At 40.6% G+C, this 23,419-nt stretch overlaps 1 protein-coding gene across 1 annotated transcript in view; it reads right to left on the bottom strand.

Moving 5' to 3' along the window:
• LOC134608799 (uncharacterized) overlaps nt 1–23,419 on the bottom strand; it is an 82,859-nt gene that overhangs the window by 18,434 nt on the left and 41,006 nt on the right. Inside the window, exons 11-15 of the mRNA XM_063451907.1 lie at nt 18,323–18,367; nt 12,584–12,682; nt 12,396–12,459; nt 11,390–11,500; nt 7,036–7,236 (exon numbers count right to left, since the gene is read on the bottom strand). Of these exons, the coding sequence (XP_063307977.1) occupies nt 7,036–7,236; nt 11,390–11,500; nt 12,396–12,459; nt 12,584–12,682; nt 18,323–18,367 (520 nt within the window). The remainder of the gene's footprint in view (nt 1–7,035; nt 7,237–11,389; nt 11,501–12,395; nt 12,460–12,583; nt 12,683–18,322; nt 18,368–23,419) is intronic.

Here is a 23,419-nt window from a genome sequence, read left to right as displayed (position 1 = left end):
GCCTCAGAGTGCGTTGGTGGAGCCATGGTGCGAGCCTGTTGCCGTGTGGTTACTGGATGGGCTTCCTGGTAGGGAGCCTGTGGAACAAAAGCAGAGGTCATCTGGCCCAAATCATTCCCTAGAACAACATCTGCCGGTAAGTTCTGCATTAGTCCCACTTCTACTGTCCCCTCTCCCGCACCCCAGTTCAAATGTACTTTCGCAGTGGGTAGTCGGTATACAGCTCCCCCGGCTACCCGGGCGGCCACAGATCCGCCAGTATGCGTTCCCTCGGATACCAAATGGGGTGCTATCAGGGTTAAGGTAGCTCCCGAATCTCGCAGTCCCTGAACCTCTTTCCCTCAAGGGTTACCAGCTGCCGGTGATGTGCTGCCGGTTATCGGTGGCTCGGACCGACATTACCTCATGCAATATACCCAGAGGTTCCTCCGCATGAACACTCCACAACTCCTGAGTGGTTGGTTCCCTCTGATAATGGTGAGCAGCCGCCCTGGGCACTGAGTTTGGACGCCCCTGATTCCCGGTGGGCTTGCCACGATTTTGGGTACATTCCCGGGCCATATGCCCCCATTGTTTACAGGAGTGGCATTGGATGTTGGCCCGCCCGTTGTATCTGGAAGGTGGAGGTACATTCCCTTGGGAAGGACGAAACGGGGCGGCTGTGTGCGCTGGAGGTGGTATAGCGCTAGGTAGTCCTGTGGGTCGGGAGTAGCTTTTGGCTATTGGTCCCTGGTGCCTCCGTGCATCAAAGTGTTGGTCGGCCAATCTAGCCGCTTCAGTTAGGGTGAGGGGTTTCCTGTCCCGCACCCATTCTTGTGTCTCCGGGGATAGTCCATTAAAAAACTGCTCCAGCAACATCAGCTGGCGCAATTCCTCCATGGTGGTGGCTTTGCTGGCCTGTATCCACCCTTGGGAGGCTTGATCTAGTTTGTGTGCCCATTCCGCGTGCAAATCTCGCTCTGGTTTGCGCAAGTGTCTGAACTTGCGCCGGTATGCCTCTGGAGTAATGGCATACCTCTCTCTAAGATTGCTCGCTTCACCTTCTCATAATCCTTGCTGTCCTCACTGGGCACAGCACGGTAGGCTTCGGCTGCCCGACCTGCTAGCTTGCTTGCTAGCAGTTGCACCCATACTGTCCGCTTTAACTCATGTAAATCACACAGTCAAAGTCCTGCAAGTACCCATCAATCTCATCCTTTTCCTCGCAAAATGCTTTGAAGGCCTGGTACGGGATCTTGGGCTTTACCGGGTTGTAGAGGGACCCTGTGGTGGACTCTGTTCGAGTCAGTGTGTGCTGCGGGCTGTGTGCCATTACGTATTCCTGCACATTTGCCATCACCAGATGCATCATGGTCTCCGATATAGGCTGCGGCAAAAATGCTAGCCTCGTCCTCATCTCTCTCTCATAGAGAGTTTCTTCCATGACTGCTGGGGGTGTAGCGCTGCGGGCTTGGTCTCCCTCCATCAGCTCGGCAATTAGTACCGCCTTGGTTTTGCTGCTGGCTACTTTACCCCTGGCTTCCAGTAGTTCCTTTAACGTCTGTTTCTTTAGTTTAGAATAATCCGTCTCCATTCACTTCGGCAGTCGGTTCTTTCGTTGGATTCTGCTTGCCATTCCCTTTTCTCATTCGGCAGTTGCAATTTGCACGAATTGCGCTTTCGGCTGTAAGTTCGGATCCCGTCGCTTGCCACCAATTGTAGCGGAGGGCAATATTAAAATCCCCGATATCCGCTGGTTCCACAGGTACATCTTTTGGGAGAATACCGCTCAGCTCCCAGCTGAACTGACCAAACGCCGCATAAAATACACTTAACCATCGAGTTCGGTTTAAAACTACCGAACACCGATGGGAAACATAATGCGATGAGAGCGGAACTCCCGAACGCTCGGGAAGTCCAGCGGTGTTCGTATCATTGAGTAGCCGTTTTCAGTACCAGGCGCTCGACGACCGAACACCGCTGGAGAGACAAAGGATCCAAGATGGCCGACCGCCGCATGGTCGGTAGTCGAACGACGGCCACCTAGGAGAGCCTTTAATTACCGATTGCAACAATGTTGCAATCGGTTAACGAGCGCCACACGACTTCTAAGTGTGTGGTCCACCTGGGGAGCCCGTGTTCGGTTGGCGAACGGCCCGGATGGCCGCAATTCGTCAAACGAAGGGTTTGCTATTTTTATTGAGGGCAATATGCCCTTATAGTATTTATATTACTATTCAGATAAAGAATGTGTTATATCACAAAATACGCCATATAATGAAAAACAACAAGAACTGTTAATAAATAAAATAAGATAAGGATAAAAACAAGTGGAAATAACACATGTATATAATTGCACATAAGGATGATATTGATGCAATATAAATGTAATTTAAAGGTGTATTGTTCTTACACAACTGATGACAAGTTAGTCAACATTAACATCATAATGACAAGATTAAAGTAATAAAAAATAGCAAATACACAATATTGTATATAGATTCTTAATGTCATCTACACAACAAAACATAGTTCTCACTTAACCCCTTAACGCCGTTCTATGCCGTCCCGCATTAAGTGGGATTAAAGCCGTTACGGCGGCATAGAACGCTGTAACGGCTTTGAGCCCCTGGAGGTCCGGTGTACTCACCTCAGCCGCATTCCTCTTCAGGAGGGATGCCTGACAGCCCAGGCAGCCCTCCCCCGGCTAATGAGGCCCCTGGGGGCCATGCAATCACATGGCCCCTATAGCTGGCTGTGGATCTGCCAGCAGGGGGACTGTCTAAAATGTCAGACAGTCCCCCTGATGGTGGGTAGTTTAAAAAAAAAAAAAAAGAATTAAACATGTTTAAAATTAAAATGTATATATTTATACACACACACACACAATATATATATGTAACGTCATACAAAGTGTATTTTAATATTAATATAAGTACATATATTAGTATTAAAAAAAAACTTAGAATGACGTTACACATATATATATATATACACACACACACACACACACACACACACACACACACACACACACACACGTATAATTAAAATAATAAATAAAATTATATGTAATTTCATTCTAACTGTATTTTGTTAATTAATATATATATATATATATATGCACACACATACACATATAATTACATAAAAGATTACATTAGTATAGACGTAGAATTTAAATACCTATTAATGCATATATATTAAAATTCTACATGTATATTTAAGTAATCTTTTAACATAATTATGTGATTTGAGTAATTAAAATTTGATTGACATGCCTGACAACACAGGGAGAAAGTGCAGAGAATTTAATTCGCAAGCACTATATTTGCCCCTGTAACTCTCCAAGACACCATAAAACCTGTACATAGGGGGTACTGTTTTACTCAGGAGACTTCGCTGAACTCAAATATTAGTGTAAATTGTATTATAACGATGATATTTTATCCAAAGGCCAGTGTTTGTGACTAAGTGGCTACTAAAAAAGACTAAACATACCCCACGTTCAATACCTTGGGTTGTCTACTTTTTCAAATGGTATGCCATTATGGGGGTAATTCTCATTCCTGGGCTACCACACCGTCTCAAAGGTAACATTACTAATCTGGAAAATTTCAATTTGAAAATGGAACGTTCTATATTTGACCCTGTAACTTTCCAAAACACCATAAAACCTGTTAATGGGGGTTACTGTTGTACTCATGAGACATCGCTGATTACAAATATGTGCATTTTTTTTGCAGTAAAACCTAACAGTATTATGACATTTACAGCTAAAATGTCAGACGGAAATACAAATTTAAAAAAAGAAATCTTATTTTCTCACGTTTTTTTTTTTTACATTTTATTCATAATAAATTATGTTCCATATATGAATAGTTAATGATAAATTAAAGCCCTGTTTCTCTTGAACAAAATTATATATAATAAGTGTGGGTGCACTTAATGTGACAGCGGTGAATTACGGTTGAACAGACATATAGCGCCAATTCCAGTTTTTGTTTATGTTTTGATCAGAATGTGCACTATTGACTCCGTCCTAAAGGGGTAATGACAAATCTGAACAAAAATTCTTACCAACAAGGAGATGGAGAAGAATGAGCACATACAGTTCTGAAATACAAAACTAGGAAGACCACAGAAAGTAAAGGGGAAAAGGAACCCCTATTAATTTTAAATTATAATAATGAAGCAAATACAATTAGATCTATTATCAATAGATATTGGCATGTATTATCTACTGATGAAGATCTCACAGACATAATTAAAGCAAAGCCAACAATTGTATATCGGGGCACAAAGAACTTATGTAGTATTTTAGTTAAAAATCATATTAACTCCTCATCCACTGTTAATCATTTTGCACAACTACCAGGTTTTTATCCTGATGTGTGGAGCATGTAAAAAAAAAAAAAAAATCCCAAGAAAAAACAAGAATTTTTTACATCGAAAACTACTAATAAACAATATAAAATTAAATCCGTACTAACTTGTCATTCTTCTAATGGGGTGAATCTCCTCTGGTGCCCGTGTGGTCTACAATATGTAGGCATGACCACCAGACCCTTTAAAACTCGTATACGGGAACACATGGGCAATATACAGAGGAGATACGCCAATCACAGTGTGGTAATTCCTCCTTACTAAGACATTTGGTTATATACCAAAAGAAAAAAAAAGATTGGAGAGGAGAGAACAACTTTAAGGAGCTAAGCAAGATACAGGGCAAATGGATTTTTGATTTAGAAACTTTGGCACCTTTGGGTTTGAATTCGGATTTTGAACTCATTCATTTTTTAGAATATATCATTTTTATTATTATAATATTCTCTTTATTCTCATGTTTTTATTCTTTACATATACATTGCAGCTTTTTTTGTTTTTCTTTGCTCTATCTTGCTTTGTGCTCATTCTTCTCCATCTCCTTGTTGGTAAGAATTTTTGTTCAGATTTGTCATTAAGTGATAACTATGTTTTTTGTGTAGATGACATTAAGAATCTATATACAATATGATGTATTTGCTATTTTTTATTAATTTAATCTTGTCATTATGATGTTAATGTTGACTAACTTGTCATCAGTTGAGTAAGAACTATACACCTTTAAATTACATTTATATTGCATCAATATCATCCTTATGTGCAATTATATACATGTATTATCTCCACTTGTTTTTATCCTTATCTTATTTTATTTTTAACAGTTTTTCTGTTTTTTACAGAGTATATATGATCACATTTCTGTTTTTAATTATATGGCATATTTTTGAATATATAAATGTATTTTGTGATATAACACATTCTTTATCTGAATAGTAATATAAAGACTACATGGGCATATTGCCCTCAATAAAAATGGCTACCACATTGCATGAGTGGAAGACGTCCATCACATTAGAGAACATGGCGTCTTATCTTGCGGACCAGAAGTGACGTGTTTACTTCGCGGACCGGAAGAGACCTCACGCGCCTGACCGGAAAATCTACAGGTGAAGAAAATCATTATAATGCAGAAGATATTTAAGCAGCAGGATACCGGGAAACCATCAGAGACATTGAAAAAGACTTATCAGCGAAACGCGTATGTTTCTGTATCATTTTTATCAAGAAGTTTTTATTTACTTCTTATGTTTTATTCAATAAATTTTTGATACTTTCATCCTTTGCTCCTACTCCATCTGTATTTCCGTGATCTGTCACCAGTGGTCCATGGATATTCATCACTAGCCTGTGTAGGCATTATTGGGCTTATTATACAGAGCCTGGCACGGCTCTAGAATTTGTGAGTTTAACCATTTACCATCTTATACTCACTTATGTTTATACAGTACACACTATGTTTTATGTTACTGTTTTGTAGGCATTGTGAAGACATCCTTGCCATTTATACATATATATAAGTATTCACTTATTTATTATATATCTGCATTCTTTTGGAAGGGTGCACTTCTACTCTGTGTCTTTATACACTTTGTTGCTGGTGTTGTTGTTATTGTCTTTACTAAGGTGTTGGGGAAACACCTATTTCACCCTTCCATATACTGACATTTTGGAAGCGCCCCACTTGTATTCTCCTTTAGATCAGGGGCTGAGCCAGCAGCAGCAGACAGAAATAAAAGTAACATGTGGCTATATTTAGGGAGGCAAAATGGTGGTTTTAACACTATATGGTTTGTTTTCCAGGTGCTATAGTGTTCCTTTAAAGTTTTAAATAAAAAAACAAAACAAAAAAAAACAAATAAAAAAACTGAAAGGTAAAGATTAGATGAGAAAGAAAAAAAATGTTAAGAGGAGAAAATCTTACAATGTATGTATCTTTTTTTGGTATTATTTTTAATGTATTACCTAAATGGCATGGAAATAAGATGGATGATATTTGGTGGCAGTTTTCTCCTAAAGGAAGAATTATTCTATCCTTTTACTTTTAAAAAAAAATATGGTGTTTAAAGCAAACTTTTTTCATACTCCACGGATCTCTTATCCATATGGGATTACCAGATTGTGTTGTATAAACAGAGCTACACACTTACAATTATGAGCATCAGAGAAATTTGTTTTTCTCCTGTTCAGTTGAGCAGATACTCACAGAGATATTGATGCCTTCTGTGGGTGTGATCTCAATGAGTGGGGATACTAGATGATTGGGATCTTTTCAGACCCTGTGGGCCTCTAATCAATGATGTTCCATTTGGTATAACCAATTGTAAAAGTCTGGCCACTCAGTTTTGATGTGACAGTAATTACTTTGAGCACATTGCACATTGGGGATTCTAAATTTTAAGCTGACCTGAGTCTTTTCGTGTAAGTGGGGATCTAGCCCATCTAAAATGAAAACTGCTTTACATACTATACCATAAAGATGAACTTTACAATTTTGTATTGCCATGACGGCAAGTAATGTTATAACATCAGTGGTTAATAAGGAAGAGGCTTTCCTTACAAATAGGTATTCCTCCTACTGCACGTGTCGATTATTAAATGTAATGAGATATTAAATCACCACTAGTTTTAATCAACTAATCCTCATGTTGTGTTTGATTTTTGCAGCCCTACCTGTACATTTCCTTCGTGCAACCCAGGGCCGTTTCAGAGGATTTGCGTTTGATGGCTGCTTTTTTTCCGCGGTCTGATCCTCCTTTCCAGGCACTTCAGCTAAATCATCGCAGGCTGGCGTTAAATCAGTGACAGAAGAAGTTGATGTGGATGGCATAGAATGCTCTTTATCACTTAATTTATTCTCTTCATCCCACAAACCTTACATGTCAAAACAAATAAAATATTTATTATGAAGAATACCTTTCTAAAATGGCAATTTTTTTCCACAATGTGTTATTGCATGCCCCAAAAGGTCGTGTTAATGGCAGTTAAAAACTTTTCTGGCTATAATCATATGAATTCTTAGCACCATAATCACTACAGTTTATTCTCTGGGTATAGTCTCTGCAGTTCAATGAAAAATATTTTTTTACCCTTTTCTGATCCTTAAACGACCACTATAGGCACCCAGACCACTTCAGCTCAGTGAAGTGGTCTGGGTGCCAGGTCCCCCTAGTTTTGACCCTGCAGCTGTAAACATAGCAGTTTCAGAGAAACATTGAGGGTTAATCCAGTCTCCCTGACAGCTTCCGCAATTCTCAATGCGAAAATTGCATTAAGGACATGCTGGACGTCCATAAGAAAGCATTGAGTAATGCTTTCCAATGGGCGTTTTGAAATGCGCAGAGGTTTTAACCCCTTCAGCCCAGTGGAGGGGGGGAGGAGGGGGGGTACCTAATAAGCCTATAGTGCATAAGACTATAGTGCTCCTTTAAAGCTTGGTCTATCTGCTGCCATTGAGTTAATAAGGGAGTTTATCTATGCACAAAAAACACATCCACATTTCTATAGCAGTGATTACCCATGATAAATAAAGATTATAAAAGCAGATACCCTAAACAACAAAAAGAGGCACAGATATATGTCCTATATCAGAGCATATGAAGATCATAACATAAATAAAAAACAGGCAACTTGTGAAGTGCAAAAAAAACATGCCATACTTCACAAACCACTACATCGTAAAAAAACATTATCTTCCATAATTCTCAAATTTTATTTGCACTATATATACACACACATAGTATTTCCACAAGTTGTTTTGTGGTGCAGGTCAATACTAAGGTTTATCAAGCACAGTATAGATAAAATGCTGATCCCATTAAAAAGAAAACGGACAAATTAGACAGCCAAAACTCCATCCCCCCACCTTCCAATCGATTCCTAACAGTGCTCCAAAACAGCACTTGTGCTAGCAGAGAGTCCAGCAAGAGTCCCATAGAACAAAGTAAGGTAAGTGATTTTGTTACATAAGTGAGGGGTTAGGTCTTGCCATACTTTAGAAAACACCACTTTTATAATTAGGGTGCTCAGAGTTAATGGAAGTGGCAGGTGCACTGTGCTAGAGTGCACTTGTCTTCCCCCTTTCCAAATAAGCTGTATAACATCTCATGAAGAAGATAAGGAAAACCATGTGTGCCAGCTCGAGACTCCAGAATATTAATTGAAAAAGCTTCTGATTAGAGGATTACCCAACACAGAATGAAAATTTGCACGTAGGATAAATGGAAGGGCTTGAATAGGCTGCAGACAGCCCCAAAGAAAACATGCAGGAAAAAATATACGGTACTTCCTGTTTCTCTAGGGGTATAGCTTCTAAATTGTTAAAACAAGGTCAACAACAAGAGGACAGTCTTTAACCCCTTAACACCGCAGCCAAATGTACAAGTTGTGAACGAAACAAAACGTAAACAAAACCTGGCATTTGCGCTATATGTCTGTCCAACCGTAATTCACCTCTTTCATATTAAATGCACCCCCCTTATTATATATCATTTTATTCAGGGGAAACAGGGCTTTCATTTAATATCAAATATTTAGCTATGAAACATAATTTAATATGAAAAAAATGGGAGAAAATAAGATTTTTTTTTTATTTTTTTCGTTCTACATGACATTTTAACTGTTAATGTCATAATACTGTTTGCTTTTACTGCAATAAAATACACATATTTGTATTCAGCAAAGTCTCACGTGTAAAACAGTACCCCCTATGTACAGGTTTTATGGTGTTTTGGGAAGTTACAGGGTCAAATATAGCGTGTTACATTTGAAATTGAAATTCGCCAGATTGGTTACGTTGCCTTTGAGACTGTATAGTAGCCCAGGAAATAAATTTACACCCATAATGGCATACCATTTGCAATAGTAGACGACCCAAGGTATTGCAAATAAGCGATGTCCAGTCTTTTTTAGTAGCCATTTGGTCACAAACACTGGCCAAAGTTAGCGTTCGTATTTGTTTGTGTGTGAAAAATGCAAAAAACGCCAATTTTGGCCAGTGTTTGTGACTAAGTGGCTACTAAAAAAAGACTGGACATACCCCATTTGCAATACCTTTGGTTGTCTACTATTGCAAATGGTATGCCATCATAGGGGTAATTTTCATTCTTGGGCTACCATAGGGTCATAAAGGCAACGTAAGCAATCTGGCGAATTTTAATGTGAAAAAAATTAAACACAAGCATTATATTTGACGCTGTAATTTTTGAAAACACCATAAAACCTGTACATGAGGGGTACTGTTGTACTCAGGAGACTTCGCTGAACACAAATATTTGTGTTTCAAAACAGTAAAAAGTATTGCAGCAATAATATCGTCCCTGTAAGTGCTGTTTGTGCGTGAAAAATGCAAAAAACGTCACTTTTACTGGCGATATCATGGTTGTAATACATTTTACTGTTTTGAAACACTAATATTTGTGTTCAGCGAAGTCTCCCGAGTAAAACAGTACCCCCCATGTACAGGTTTTATGGTGTCTTGGAAAGTTATAGGGTTAAATATAGTGCTAGCAAATTAAATTCCCTATACTTTCGGCATGGGTGGTCAGGCAGGTCCCGCTAATTGTAATTAATTAGGATACCTAATTATGTAAAATTATTACATAAATATATGTGTAGAATTAATATATGTATATATATACATATGTGTATATATACGTATATATATATATATTTTTTTTTTAATATTTTTATTTATATATAGGTATATATATAGTGATATATACGTATATATTTATGTATATAGATATATATATTATTTCGTTCTACGTGTATTTTGATATAAATATATATATATTAATATCACAATACAGTTAGAACGAAATAAAACACATCTATATATTTTTTAATATTTTATTTTTAATTATTTATTTTATTTTATTTTTTTACGTATTTACATATTTATTTTTTTTATATTATTTATAAATATATATATAACAATAATTATATATATATTTAATCAGTATCAGTCTACGTGTAATTTGATATTAATATATATATATATATATATATTAATATTTAAATACACGTCGTGTATGTGTAAATGTGTGTGTATGTGTATATATATATATATATATACTTAGATCATATATATATAATATATATGATCTAAGTATATTTTATTTGTAACTGTCATTTTTTTTATTTCTTTTTTTAACTAATATTTTATTTTTTTTACAGGACAGGGGGCAGAGACAGTGTCAGCCAGTGATGTCACATCACTGGCTGACACACAGGATCAGTGATCACAGTGACTGCCTGTCACTGTGATCACATCCTGCAGATTGGGTAATTGACCACAGGGGGGAGTGCCTGGGTGGTACAAGCACTCCCCCCTTCCAATCTGCAGGGGGATCACTGTGCCAGTTACATGTGTCAGCCAATAGGCTGACACATGTAACACTGATCGCAGTGACAGGCTGTCACTGCGATCAGAGCGCTCTGAGATCGCAGTGACAGCCTGTCACTGCGATCTCAGACCTAGCAGATCGCGGTCACTGACCCCAGGGGGACTGCCTGGGGGGCCAGGTAAGTCCCCCGACCGCGATCTGCAGAAGGGGAAAGCCGCCGGCCGCATGTGTCAGCCGATTTGAAATCGGCTGACACATGCTTAATACTGGTCGCAGTGACAGCCTGTCACTGCGATCAGAGACTGCAGATCGCGGTCACCGGCCACAGGGGGGGTTGCCTGGGGGGCCAGGCATCCCCCCCGACCGCGATCTGCAGCGGGCGATTAGCGCCGGCCACGTGGGCGGCCATTATGGCGAGGACGTACTATTACGCCCGCCGGCGTTTAGAGCCGGTTCCTGCAGGGCGTAATAGTACGTCCTCCGGATTTAAGGGGTTAAATCTTTACACCCTTTTCTTTCTTTTTGTAACTTTTTATTTATTTTTATACAGCAGTAAAACATAAAACCTGTAAAATGAGAGAGGATACATAAATCAAAAATGGGAGGGAAATGGTGAGTTACAGCATTTTATAATAATATAATACCACTTTACTATTTACAAAAACAAAAGTGTAAGGTACCTTTAGGAAAACTAAATGTTCCTGTTTTTTTGTCTTTGCTTTCTGTTTCCTTTGTAAACTTATCACATGGAGTTGTACTAGGCTCTTCATCCCATATGGATTTCCTTTTACCTAAAATAAAATACATATAATACACAAGCACATTAATTGTGGATAGCACTGATACTCTCCTGAAAATTTTTGTTAGTTCTAAACTAAACTAACACCGTTTTTGAGGTCCCACTTTTTAGTGACACTATTTTCAACATATCAAACTGTGCATTTGTAATTTGGACCCAGGTTAGTTTACATTAAAAGCACACTCCAACCACCAGTGCCAGTGCCAAAGCTCAAACACATTTTGATAGGGGGGAAAAATTAAATCAATGAGGACTTTCTGCCAAATGGCGAAGGAGAGGGATATTTAAACTCATGCAGTAAACACACAGATGAGAAGAAGATAAACATCTATCACTCTAAGATAAGGAAAGGAAAGGAGAATACAGAATGGTGAGGCAGGACTGAAACATGTAGGCTACACCAATAAAAACTAGGCTTTATTTCACTAAACATTTCATTTGTATTCCAGTTTCAGGGGATATGTATAAGTGCCTGCCAAGTGGCAATCATATTAAGGGTAGAAGCACAAGTGCATATCATTGTTGCCCAATCGCATCTATGACTAATGTAGGCAAGACACAGGTTTGTACTGGTGGTTAAATCATATGCACTCTTAATATTGATTTTACACACATTTAAGTAATCATATCAATTTTCTTATCTTATGTCTTATCCGAATATTTTATCCTATTGGTGGCTGCATCATTTTTTTTAAATTTGTATATTTGCAGGAGGTATCTATAAATGTATCATTGGTTTTATAAAAAAACAAAAACAAAATCAGATTAGACTAGTATGATGAGAATCAAATATTACTAGCTGTTTTAACACAATTATAAATGGTAGGCAGGGGCTATCTAATGAAACGGTTAGTTATAATACATGTTGGCTAAAAAAAGAAATGTACCTGGAAACTTTTCTTTTTTAGATCCGGTATACTTGCTGTTTCTTTTAACTATGAGTATATGTTCCTTTAACAAACAAGAAAATGTTAAAATAAATAAAAAAAATTAAATTGCACTGACATGCTTGTATTAAAGAGCCCTTTCCCATCCCTTTATTCCAACAATTAGTTGAAGCATATTTTTCTCTTACTTCCTTGTATTTGCGATATACACTGTTTGCTTCCTGCAGATCCTCTTTAAGTTTCTGCACTAGTGCTTCATCTTCTTCTGATTCGATCACAAATGTTTTCTGTAAGTGTGCAAACAAAATTATTTAAAAGCCCCAGAGGCCAAAAGCTTATCAAAGTTGGCATTTAGGAACTCTACTACTAATACTAATACTACTTTTAGTTATCGATTATTCATTAGTAAATTGTGTCTGACATTTACAGGGTTATTAACTAAAGTGAGAAATCAAAGAGAATTTTAAGTGAATTTCAAATTTGAGACCAAGTAGCCAAAGTAGCCAAACTGGAAGGATAGCAGACTTCAAGAATGTGTCCAATTTGTCTATTTTTACCTTTAATTTAAAATTCACTTTGAATTCTCACTTTAGTGAATAACCCCGATAGAATTAATAGCAAGTAGAAAATTTAATTTGTAGGAAGAGTCTTGATGATAGTCAAGTATATTTGAACTGCAATATCAATTCAAAGAGTCAAACGGTTTACTAAAAATGTAGGTTGAGGTTTACACTGGATAATCTGAGCAGACAATATTTACCGTATTTTTCGCTCCATAAGACGCACTTTTTTTCCCCTCAAAAGTGAGGGGAAATGTCTGTGCGTCTTATGGAGCGAATATGAAGCTTTACTTACCTGTCTTGAAGCGTGGGCCGGCAGCACAGGGCGCACTGCGGTACTGGAACTTCAATTCCAGGTTCCGGTTTCCGGCGGGACTGAAAGGAAGTGCGCACTCAGCTCAGTGTGCACACTTCCTTTCAGTCCCGCCGGAAACCGGAACCTGAAATTGAAGTTCCAGCACCGCGGTGCACCCTGTGCTGCCGGCCCACGCTTCAAGACAGGTAAGTAATTATGGGACAAGGGGAGGGGGACAGTATGGGACAAGGGGAGGGGGACAGTATGGGAGGGGGGATGAAGACTATGGGGAGGGGGAGGATGAAGACTATGGGGAGGGGGAGGATGAAGACTATGGGGAGGGGGAGGATGAAGACTATGGGGAGGGGGAGGATGAAGACTATGGGGAGGGGGAGGATGAAGACTATGGGGAGGGGGAGGATGAAGACTATGGGGAGGGGGGGATGAAGACTATGGGGAGGGGGGGATGAAGACTATGGGGAGGGGGGATGAAGACTATGGGGAGGGGGGATGAAGACTATGGGGAGGGGGGATGAAGACTATGGGGAGGGGGGGATGAAGACTATGGGGAGGGGGGTATGAAGACTATGGGGAGGGGGGTATGAAGACTATGGGGAGGGGGGTATGAAGACTATGGGGAGGGGGGTATGAAGACTATGGGGAGGGGGGTATGAAGACTATGGGGAGGGGGGTATGAAGACTATGGGGAGGGGGGGGGTGATGACTATGGGAGAGAGGAGAAGACTATGGGAGGGGGGGACACTATGGGACAGGGGAGAAAAAAATATTCTGAACAAACTGTCCCATAGTAGGAAACACTATGGGGCAGTTTGTTCAGAATATTTTTTTTCTGGGTTTCTTCCTCTAAAAACTAGGTGCGTCTTATGGTGAGGTGCGTCTTATGGAGCGAAAAATACGGTACTGTGAGATGTTACAAGGTTATGCACACTTTATTAAAAATGTCCCTACTTACTCAGTTAGGTATTTTGTTTTCTTATTTCACTTTCTGCTAAAAATGTATAAGCAGAATGTCCAGGCGTCCAAACTTCAGATATATTGTGCTTTGCACTGAGGTATCTTACTAGCCAATTCCAGATCTGCTCAGTACCAAGTTTCCCCAATCAGCCATGCAACTGTTGATTGCTTTGCAATTCACTCTTTCATGCTCTCTGCATGCTCTAAATATATCCCATGCTTTCCAATGCACTCTCCAGTTCCACTGCACTGTTCACCTCATACGATCTAGCTGACTTTCAGCTTGGCTATTTTGACCTTAAATTCTCACTTTAGAAAATAACTCTGTTGGAAACAGCGGGTGGAACAATTCCTGGATAACAAATTCTCTCTGAATACTCCTGTAGTGGAGACAGTTTCACATGTCAAGACGTGTCAAAACAAAAATGATTGATGTTCTGTTGCATCACTCTGCCTTATGTAATTGTGTAAAGCAGGAGGGGAAGAGCAAAGGTAACTGTATCACCATTTGCTACATACACCACAGCATATAAAGGGACACTATAGTCACCAAAACAAAAAAGAGCGTAATGAATCAGTTATAGTGTATAGATCATGCCACAGCAGGCGCATTGCTCAATTCTCTGTCATTTAGGAGTTAAATCACTATGTTTATGCAGGCTTCAACACACTTTCCTGCATTTGACTTATACAGCCTTCCTAAACACTTCCTGTAAAGAGTCATCTAATGTTTACAAACGCCTCGGTTAACAAAATTTTCGGTTTACAAATGAAAATCCATTGAAAATAATGCCTCGGTTTACAAATTTTTTTCGCAATACAAAGCACATTTCCCCAAGATGCATTGCACCTGGGAGGTTTATAGCACAGCCCCCTGCATGCTGGAGCCTCGCCATGTTAAGTGTGGTGGTGTTGGAGCGGCTTTTGCATTGAGTTTCGGAGCCATTCTGGAAATTGTTTGCAGTTATTTGGGGACTTTTTGGTGCATTTCTCAAGCTGTGGAAAGGTAGGGGGCTGAGCTTCATCGTTTGCATGCCTTTTATTGTGTGTTCTGCATTGTGGGTTGGTTTCCATGCCAGCTCATTTTGACTTTTTTCTGACCTCCAGAACCATTTATCCATTTATCCATTTATCGGTTTTCAATGCATTCCTATGGGAAACCAAATTTACAAATTTTCCGCCATAAGAAACGTCCAGGAGAACGCATTAAACTCGTAAACCAATGTCCCACTGTACTTCTTTTACTGCAAATTCAGTTTCATTTAAAATGTCTTATCTCCTGCTCTGTCAATCGCTTGCTAGACCCTATAAAAGCCTATTGTATGTAGTTAAAGTACAAATTGTAGAGCAGGAGACAAAAACTTTTAAAGTAAGTTACATCTGGTTGAAAATAAAACCATTTTGTTTTCATGCAGGCTGTGTCAGTCACAGCCAGGGGAGGTGTGGCTAGGGCTGCATAAACAGGAAAAAAAGTGATTTAACTCCTAAATGGCAGTGAATTGAGCAAGTGAAACTTCAGAGGCATTATCTATACACCAAAACTGCTTCATTAAACTAAAGTTGTTTGGGTGACTATAATGTCCATTTAGGGGAATTTATGTATTTATTTATTTTGCTAAATTGCCTCAGGTGCTCAGAGACACCTTGGGGAGTAGGAGTTGCTGCTGGGTTGGCAACATTTGAACTATTAATATACAGGTGGCTCAGTCAGTCATTTTCACAACTCAAATTGTGGCATCTTGAAAGTTCAATCTGGCCTAAAGACAGGTTTGAATAAGAATACTGGTTTAACGTTTTAAGGAATCCATTTTTGACTTTGCTACAATGACAATGTTGTTCTTAAAGGACCACTCTAGTGCCAGGAAAGCATACTCGTTTTCCTGGCACTAGAGTGCCCTGAGGGTGCCCCCACCCTCAGGGACCCACTCCCGCCCGGCTCTGGAAAGGGGAAAGGGGTAAAAACTTACCTTTTTCCAGCGCTGGGCGGGGAGCTCTCCTCCTCCTCTCCGCCTCCGTTCCTCCCCGTCGGCTGAATGCGCACGCGCGGCAAGAGCTGCGCGCGCATTCAGCTGGTCACATAGGAAAGCATTTATAATGCTTTCCTATGGACGCTTGCGTGCTCTCACTGTGATTTTCACAGTGAGAATCACGCAAGCGCCTCTAGCGGCTGTCAGTGAGACAGCCACTAGAGGATTAGGGGGAAGGCTTAACTAATTGATAAACATAGCAGTTTCTCTGAAACTGCTAGGTTTATAAAACAATTAGTTAACCCTAGCTGGACCTGGCACCCAGACCACTTCATTAAGCTGAAGTGGTCTGGGTGCCTAGAGTGGTCCTTTAAAGACATTTTGCCAGCATGAAATGTCCTGAGTATTTTGCACGGTTAGTCCCATAGAACCCTGCAATTGAGAGAGGGGGCGAAGAAATGCCATTGCATTATTATTTTATTATTTATATAGCGCCATCACATTCTGTAGCGCTGTACAATAGGTGGACTAACAGACATGTATTTGTAACCAGACAACTGGACGTACAGGAACAGAGAGGTGGAGGGCCCTGCTCAATGAGCTTACATTCTAGAGGGAGTGGTGTATAGTGACACAAAGGGTAAAAGTAGGGGTATGAAGTAGGTTGTTAGAAAAGTATTGATTGAGAGCTCAGTAGTAATTTTTGACAGTTGCAGGAGAGGAGTCATGGGGGACGGGGGATAAAAACCTGCAAACAGTTTAATTGATATGCTTTCTTAAAGAAGTGAGTTTTCAATGATTTTTTGAATGAGTGGAGAATGGGTGAAAGTCTTACGGAGAAGGGAGTTCCACAGGAGAGGTGCAGCCCTGGAGAAATCTTGGAGGTGAGCATTAGAGGTGGGTGTACGGACAGAGGATATACGTAGGTCTTTGGAAGAGTGTAGGGGCCTCAGCAGGGCATACTTATGTATTAGGGAGGATAGGTAGGTTGGAGCAGCATTATGTAGGGACTTGTAAGCAAGCACCAGAATTTTAAATTGAGCCCAATATCTAACTGGAAGCCAAAGCAGGGACTGACAGAGCGGGGAGGCGTGGGAGGTACGAGCGGACAGGAAAATGAGCATTCATTATAGATTACAGGGGTGCAATCTAGGAACACGTAAGACCACTGAGAAGGGTATTGCAGTAGTCCAGGCGAGAGAGAACAAGAGCATGGACCAACACCTTAAATCTGGGGTTAAATAGGGGCGAATGCGTGTATTTGAGATGGAAGCGACAGGATTTGGCGATTGATTGGACATGAGGGGTGAAGGAGAGGTTGGAGTCAAAAAGAACACCCTTTGAGGTAGAGGTGATGGTAGCGCTGTTGACTTGAAGGGAGACAGACACTGGAGTAGTAACACTTGAGGGAGGAAAGACCAGAAGTTCTGTTTAGGACAGGTTGAGTTTAAGGAAGTGAGCAGTCATCCAGTTGGAAATCGAAGAGAGGCAGTCAGAGACCTGAGTCAAGATGTGAGGAGAGATATCAGGAGAGGACAGGTAGATTTGCGTGTCATCCGCATAGAAATGATAACGGAAGCCAAAGGAGCTGATGAGTTTACCAAGGGAGGCAGTATAGATATAGAACAGTAGGGGACCAAGGACAGAACCTTGGGCGGCGCGACAGATAGTGGTTAGGGGGGGAGGGGGGAGGTAAAGTCAGAGAAAGGAACACTGAAAGAGCGCTGGGAGAGGTAGGAGGAGCACCAGGAGAGAGCAATATCCCGTAGACCAAAATTACGGAGAATGCGAAGAAGCGGTTGATGATCAACAGTGTCAAAGGCAGCAGAAAGATCAAGGAGAATTAGGATGTAATGGCCGCGAGATTTAGCAGCAATTAAATCGTTGGATACTTTGGTCACAGCCGTTTCGACAGAATCACCAGCGTGAAATCCAGACTGAAGGGGGTCAAGCAGAGACTTGGATTCGACAAAGTCAGTCAGTCTGGTGTGATTACAAATGCAAGAATTTGGAACATGATTAGGGTCAAAAGTATACCTTTGCTAGGACCCGTTTTCAACATGCTTGCTATGCAAGAAACAATGTTAACAGAACAACAAAATAAATAAAACCAAAAGATTAAAAACTTACCAAAAACTCCAAAACTTGTGTTTTCTGCTCGAACCATAGATGCAGCTGGTTAAAGAGAAAAAAACAAAAATGACAATTAACCAAAATGCACAGGCACTCCCAGTAAGGTGTGTCATTACTGATTCCCAATGACAGTCTGGCAGAAATACAGGAAGCAGGGAGATATGACATGAAATCAGAAGAGGGGCAGAAAATATGAACAAAGTAACGATAAAAACAGGTACTTCTAATGCTCATTTAACACTATTTAGGGGGGGGGGAAACATTTATTGACACTAGGTTTACTGTTGAAAAATTATTTTTTAAAATGCATTTTTTTTTTACCTATACTACTATTGTATTTTACTTAATAGTTAAAATAAGGGGTAAAAAAAACAAAACAAAAACCATCAGGCCTAGTTCCAATTGATACGTCCTTTTTATTGTTTTTTCCATTCATACAAAAGTCAAGGCTCGGGCATATGCGGTGAATTATATATATATATACGTAATAAATGTAAACTATTATATAAGACAAAGTTGTAAGTTAAAGTTTTTAACTGAAAAGGAGGGGTTTGTATAATATTACAGAATAGAAGGAAAACAGTATTTTTAAATTTAAACATAAATATTAACAAATAGTAAATATCCCAATCAAACGTTTTCAGGGCAATTTATAATTGGTTATAATACTACTGTTCTATATTTATTAAATCCATTTTGGATGTAAACTTGATGCATGGTGTCTAAATTTGGAAGTAACCATTTTATTTCTCTTTCTTTTATACACTCTTTACGTACACGGTTGGTATAGTTGAGAGAAATAGGGGTAGAAAGAGCAGACAGAGTCATTGAAAGAGAAGCCAAAAACTAGAAACTTTTCTTGAGTGTTTAGTTAGAATGTTTACTATGGCTCCTAAAAAAGTCCCCCTAACTGAAAAGCCTGAAAAGAATAAATCCATAATTGTCTATCACCTAAATCTGATTCTAACAAAACCCTAACACAAAGAAGATCCCTTTCATCCCCTTTAACTAAAGGGGGACTAACAACTGAAATTACTAGTACCAAATCTACAACTCTCCCTCTAGACGTACTTACTAACCAGAGCATAAGCAAACTAATGGTTGATCTATGGGAAAATTAAAAATGATCTGAAGCAAACATATCTGAATTGATCAAAGAAATCTATATTAAACTCAAAGATGGCAGAGCAAGTTAACAAACTAGAGAAAATTCAAACAGAAGTTTCTCTTCTACAAACACAAAATCTCACATTGAAAAAACAGTTAAAAGAAATTTACCACGGGTGTGGGGCCTGACTAACATGGAGGAGAGACATGTTTTCTCAATTAACTATCTCTTCAACCCCATACAGCTCAAACTAGGCAACAGTAAATTACCTACCTGACCCACGATCTAGCTGGGAACTGATACAGCGGTCTGTAACCCAACAGGAACTCTGGAACCTACAAGCGGTACCCTCAGCAACATGAGGCCTAGTTTGTGCCGGGTGGGAGAGGTGGCTGATCCTCTTACCCGGTGCAGTGTGGCAACAACTTACAAAATGCAAGTGCCCCGTTACAGCTCCCCCTCCCCCGAAAGCCTGAACTAGAGGGGGCACAGGACGAAGCCATGTCAACAAGCCTACAACTCAGCAACATACCACACATGGCGGACGCCACGTGTTCCCACCGTCCTACTGAACCCGGTGTGCTGACCAAGCTGGATTCCCCTCTTCGACGATTTCTGGTGCTAATTGGAGAGCATAATGCTTAAACCTGCCTCACAGCCACCATGCAGCAAGTCACCCAGGAGAATGCCTCCAAATCCAGGCATGGTAATACTAACCTTGCCTATGAAGTAGGCCTCATCCTGGCGGGGTACCGAGAAGCACGCTCCATCTCAGCACAAGGCACCGCAGATACAGAAACAGCCTGGGCTTCCTACAAGACGCCACCGGAGATATCAAGCTCTGCACAGCTACCAGATCACCCTGCCTGACTGGCTCAGAGACCAGCGGTCTGCTACAGCTCGTCCTGATCCGGATCCTGGCCCTGCAGGCACACTTATCACATCTGAAGGCATATGGGCCTAGAGGCTTGCAATGCCGCAACATGCTGCAAGACTATCTTGTACCCTTGGTGGGCATCGGCTAACTGAGCTCCCGGACTGTGCAAGAGTGGACAGACACCGCAAGTTGCTAGTCCCTGTCTGGCAAACCAAATGCCTTTTAATATTGTTTACCCTTGATCACTCTTTTACATTTAGAACACAAGCTAGTGAAAGCCTCCTAGGGGACTTTGTTTAATCGTAGCTTACATAACATAGCCTATCTCATGGCCCTAGTGTACAAATGCATGTGCAATCAGGTACTAAGCTAAGTCTTATTAGTTCAGATTCTCCTCTGACTCTCGGATTTTATAAAAATATGATATTCTAGCCTGGCCCTTATTCTCACTATAACTAAAATGTTGCTGTAAATCTGTATGCCATGCTGATGTTTACCATTGTTTTTCTGAGGCTTGTGTCGTGGCTTTACAAGCGTGATGTTATTACTAGCACAACAAAAATAAAAAATTCATTTTAATTTATTATTTTTTTAAACCTTGACCAAAAAGTAACAGGGATTGAGGATAGATTACACCGCAATAATTTGAGGTTTAAAGGCATCCCAGAAGAGATAAAACAAGATAAACTAGAGGAATATATAAAATATTTTATTTCTCAATATGTATATCCACAACATTTGGGGTCCTCTTTTTATAGACCGATTCCATAGAATTTACAGAGCCGGTAAACCAACTGACAATAGCACGAGAGATGTTATGGCCAGATTCTTAAACGGATCAATAAAAGACATGTTTTTGAGAAATAGAGTCAACTCCAGGTTGACAAATCGGAAATTTGAGGGCGTACTTGTATTTCCTTGGCCACAAGGATGAGCAGGGCTTGTTTCAAAGAAATGACCAAACAACTTTGTGATAAAAAGATAGTTTCTAGATGAGGCTTTCCTACAAAACTGTTAATATTTCACAATGGAAAACAGTTACTATGAAAGACCCCCAAGAATTTTTTTTTTTTCATTTTTTTTTAATAAGAGAGAGCTTGGTATTCTTGAATAAAAATAAGTAAGCCTTATAGAATGTACTTTTTTTTTTAATTCTTTATTTTGGTTGTGCAAGAAATAACAAGAAAAGCATACGTTGCCACAACAGCGTATGCAGGCTTCACAATCGCATAGTAAGATACATACGTGACACTATAAGCATAACATTTTTATGGTAACAGAAAGTTATTGTCAGAAAGGCATATCTATGGTGGTGATGCGGGTCACGATGAGATCTAAGAGGTGCCACCACCTATGGGGTCACCCTCTCTCCCCTGTTGGGGTAGGATTAGGGGGCTCAAGAGTCCCTATGGGTTATGATAAGTGAGAGGGGGCGGGGGGTGGTTCAGTAGATTATGTGTCATGCTTTAGACAGAGTATCTGCGTGTTGGGGGCCGGTTTGGTCTGTGTTCCGAGCTGGATAAGCAGCTTTGTAAGGCGAAAGGGGGGGGGGGGGGGGGAGAAGCTCTCCCCGGTATGTGACTATGTGTCGTTGTTGTTGTATGTGTGTACATGTGACAGAGCATAGCAAGTGAACAGTAAATTAATCAAAAAGGTTAAGAAAATAAAAGGCCATACGGTGGTAATAATACTAGGCAGGAAAATCCATTAGGATGGTATCATTAGGCAAGTCCCGGTATGCTAAGGGGTTGTAAAGCCCATGCAGGCTGCTGTTGGGACGGCCTCAGATTATGCAGTCAGGTCGCAGGTCCGGGTTTTGGGGTGACCCGGGCAGCGCGGGGTACGAACTCCCGGATTCTAGCCGGGTCAATACGAGCCAGTCCAGACCCAGAAGTAGCTGTCGGGGAGGGAAATCCAAGCCTGTTCAGTTGTTCTCCAAGTTCTTGCAGGGTGCTCACCCGGTATGATTCCCCCTGTACCTGAAAAAGGAGAGTCCTCGGCATGCCCCAGCGGTAGGTAATGTCCTTTGCCCACATAAGCTGCAGGTGAGGGCGCAGGGAGCGGCGCCAGGCTAGTGTGTTCCTGGTGAGGTCTGGGAAGATCTGCAGCGTGGCGTCTTCAAATATTATCTGATTCTTCCCCCTTACTGCTGCGAGGAGCAGGGCCCTGTCCTGCAGCGACTGGAAACGAACTATGAGGTTCGGAGTTGTAGAAGGTGGAGCATTTTTTGGTACCGGGATCCGAAACATACCATCGAGTTTTACCGCCTTTGCTTGTTTAGGCGGCATGTAGGCCGCAATGAACCTCCGAAGAAAGTGAGGTAAGTCGGAGACCCCCACAGATTCCGGCACACCTCTGAGCTTGAGGTTATACCGTCTCCTCACATCTTCAAGCGTGTCCAGTCTGCCCGTTGTAGTGGCATGTAGCTGTTCAAGCTCTTCCACCCTCTTCTCCACTGTAGATAGTCTGGAGTCATGGGTGCTGTGCGCTGCCTCCAGTTGGGCAATTTTAGTCGTCACGGTGTCCACCGCCTTTTGGAAGTGGGCCATGTCTCCTGCAATATTAGCGCGCAGCTCAGCAAGCATCGCCCTCAGCATAGTGGCAGTAACAGGTTCCCCGTCATCCCGCTTCTTGTGCCCGGGGCCTGCACGTAGATTAGCGGCAGCCCCTTCCTCCGGGCGGCCATCTTGTCCCACGCGGCCTGCTGCTTATTGCGGAACAGTTCACCGATATCTCGGCTTGGAAAGTCCTTATCAGCTTTCGTTTTTTTATTTTTTCGGCCCATGTCGGTTGCTGTATGGTAAGTAAGGTTTGTGGACCTTCTATGTGCCCGTTATCCCCCGCAAAACTTGCGATTATCATAGTACTTTTTTTTTTATTATTACACTTTAAACACTATTTTCATTGAAGCTAATTTTAATATTCCAATGTTTGAAATTCAAAGGGTGGTTTATCTTAATTATAACTTATTTTAATCTTTAACAGTATAGTCTTTAGGCACAATAATTATGCTGGGATAAATTTAGCGGATTTATTAATAAAGTCACATTAAAAATCACAATAGGATTATAATAATATACAAACTTAATACAATATAAACCTCGTATAG

This window comes from Pelobates fuscus, chromosome 4 (genome assembly GCF_036172605.1).
Source record: "Pelobates fuscus isolate aPelFus1 chromosome 4, aPelFus1.pri, whole genome shotgun sequence".
NCBI classification, from domain to species: Eukaryota; Metazoa; Chordata; class Amphibia; order Anura; family Pelobatidae; genus Pelobates; species Pelobates fuscus.
This window is presented reverse-complemented; position numbering and strand designations above follow the sequence as displayed.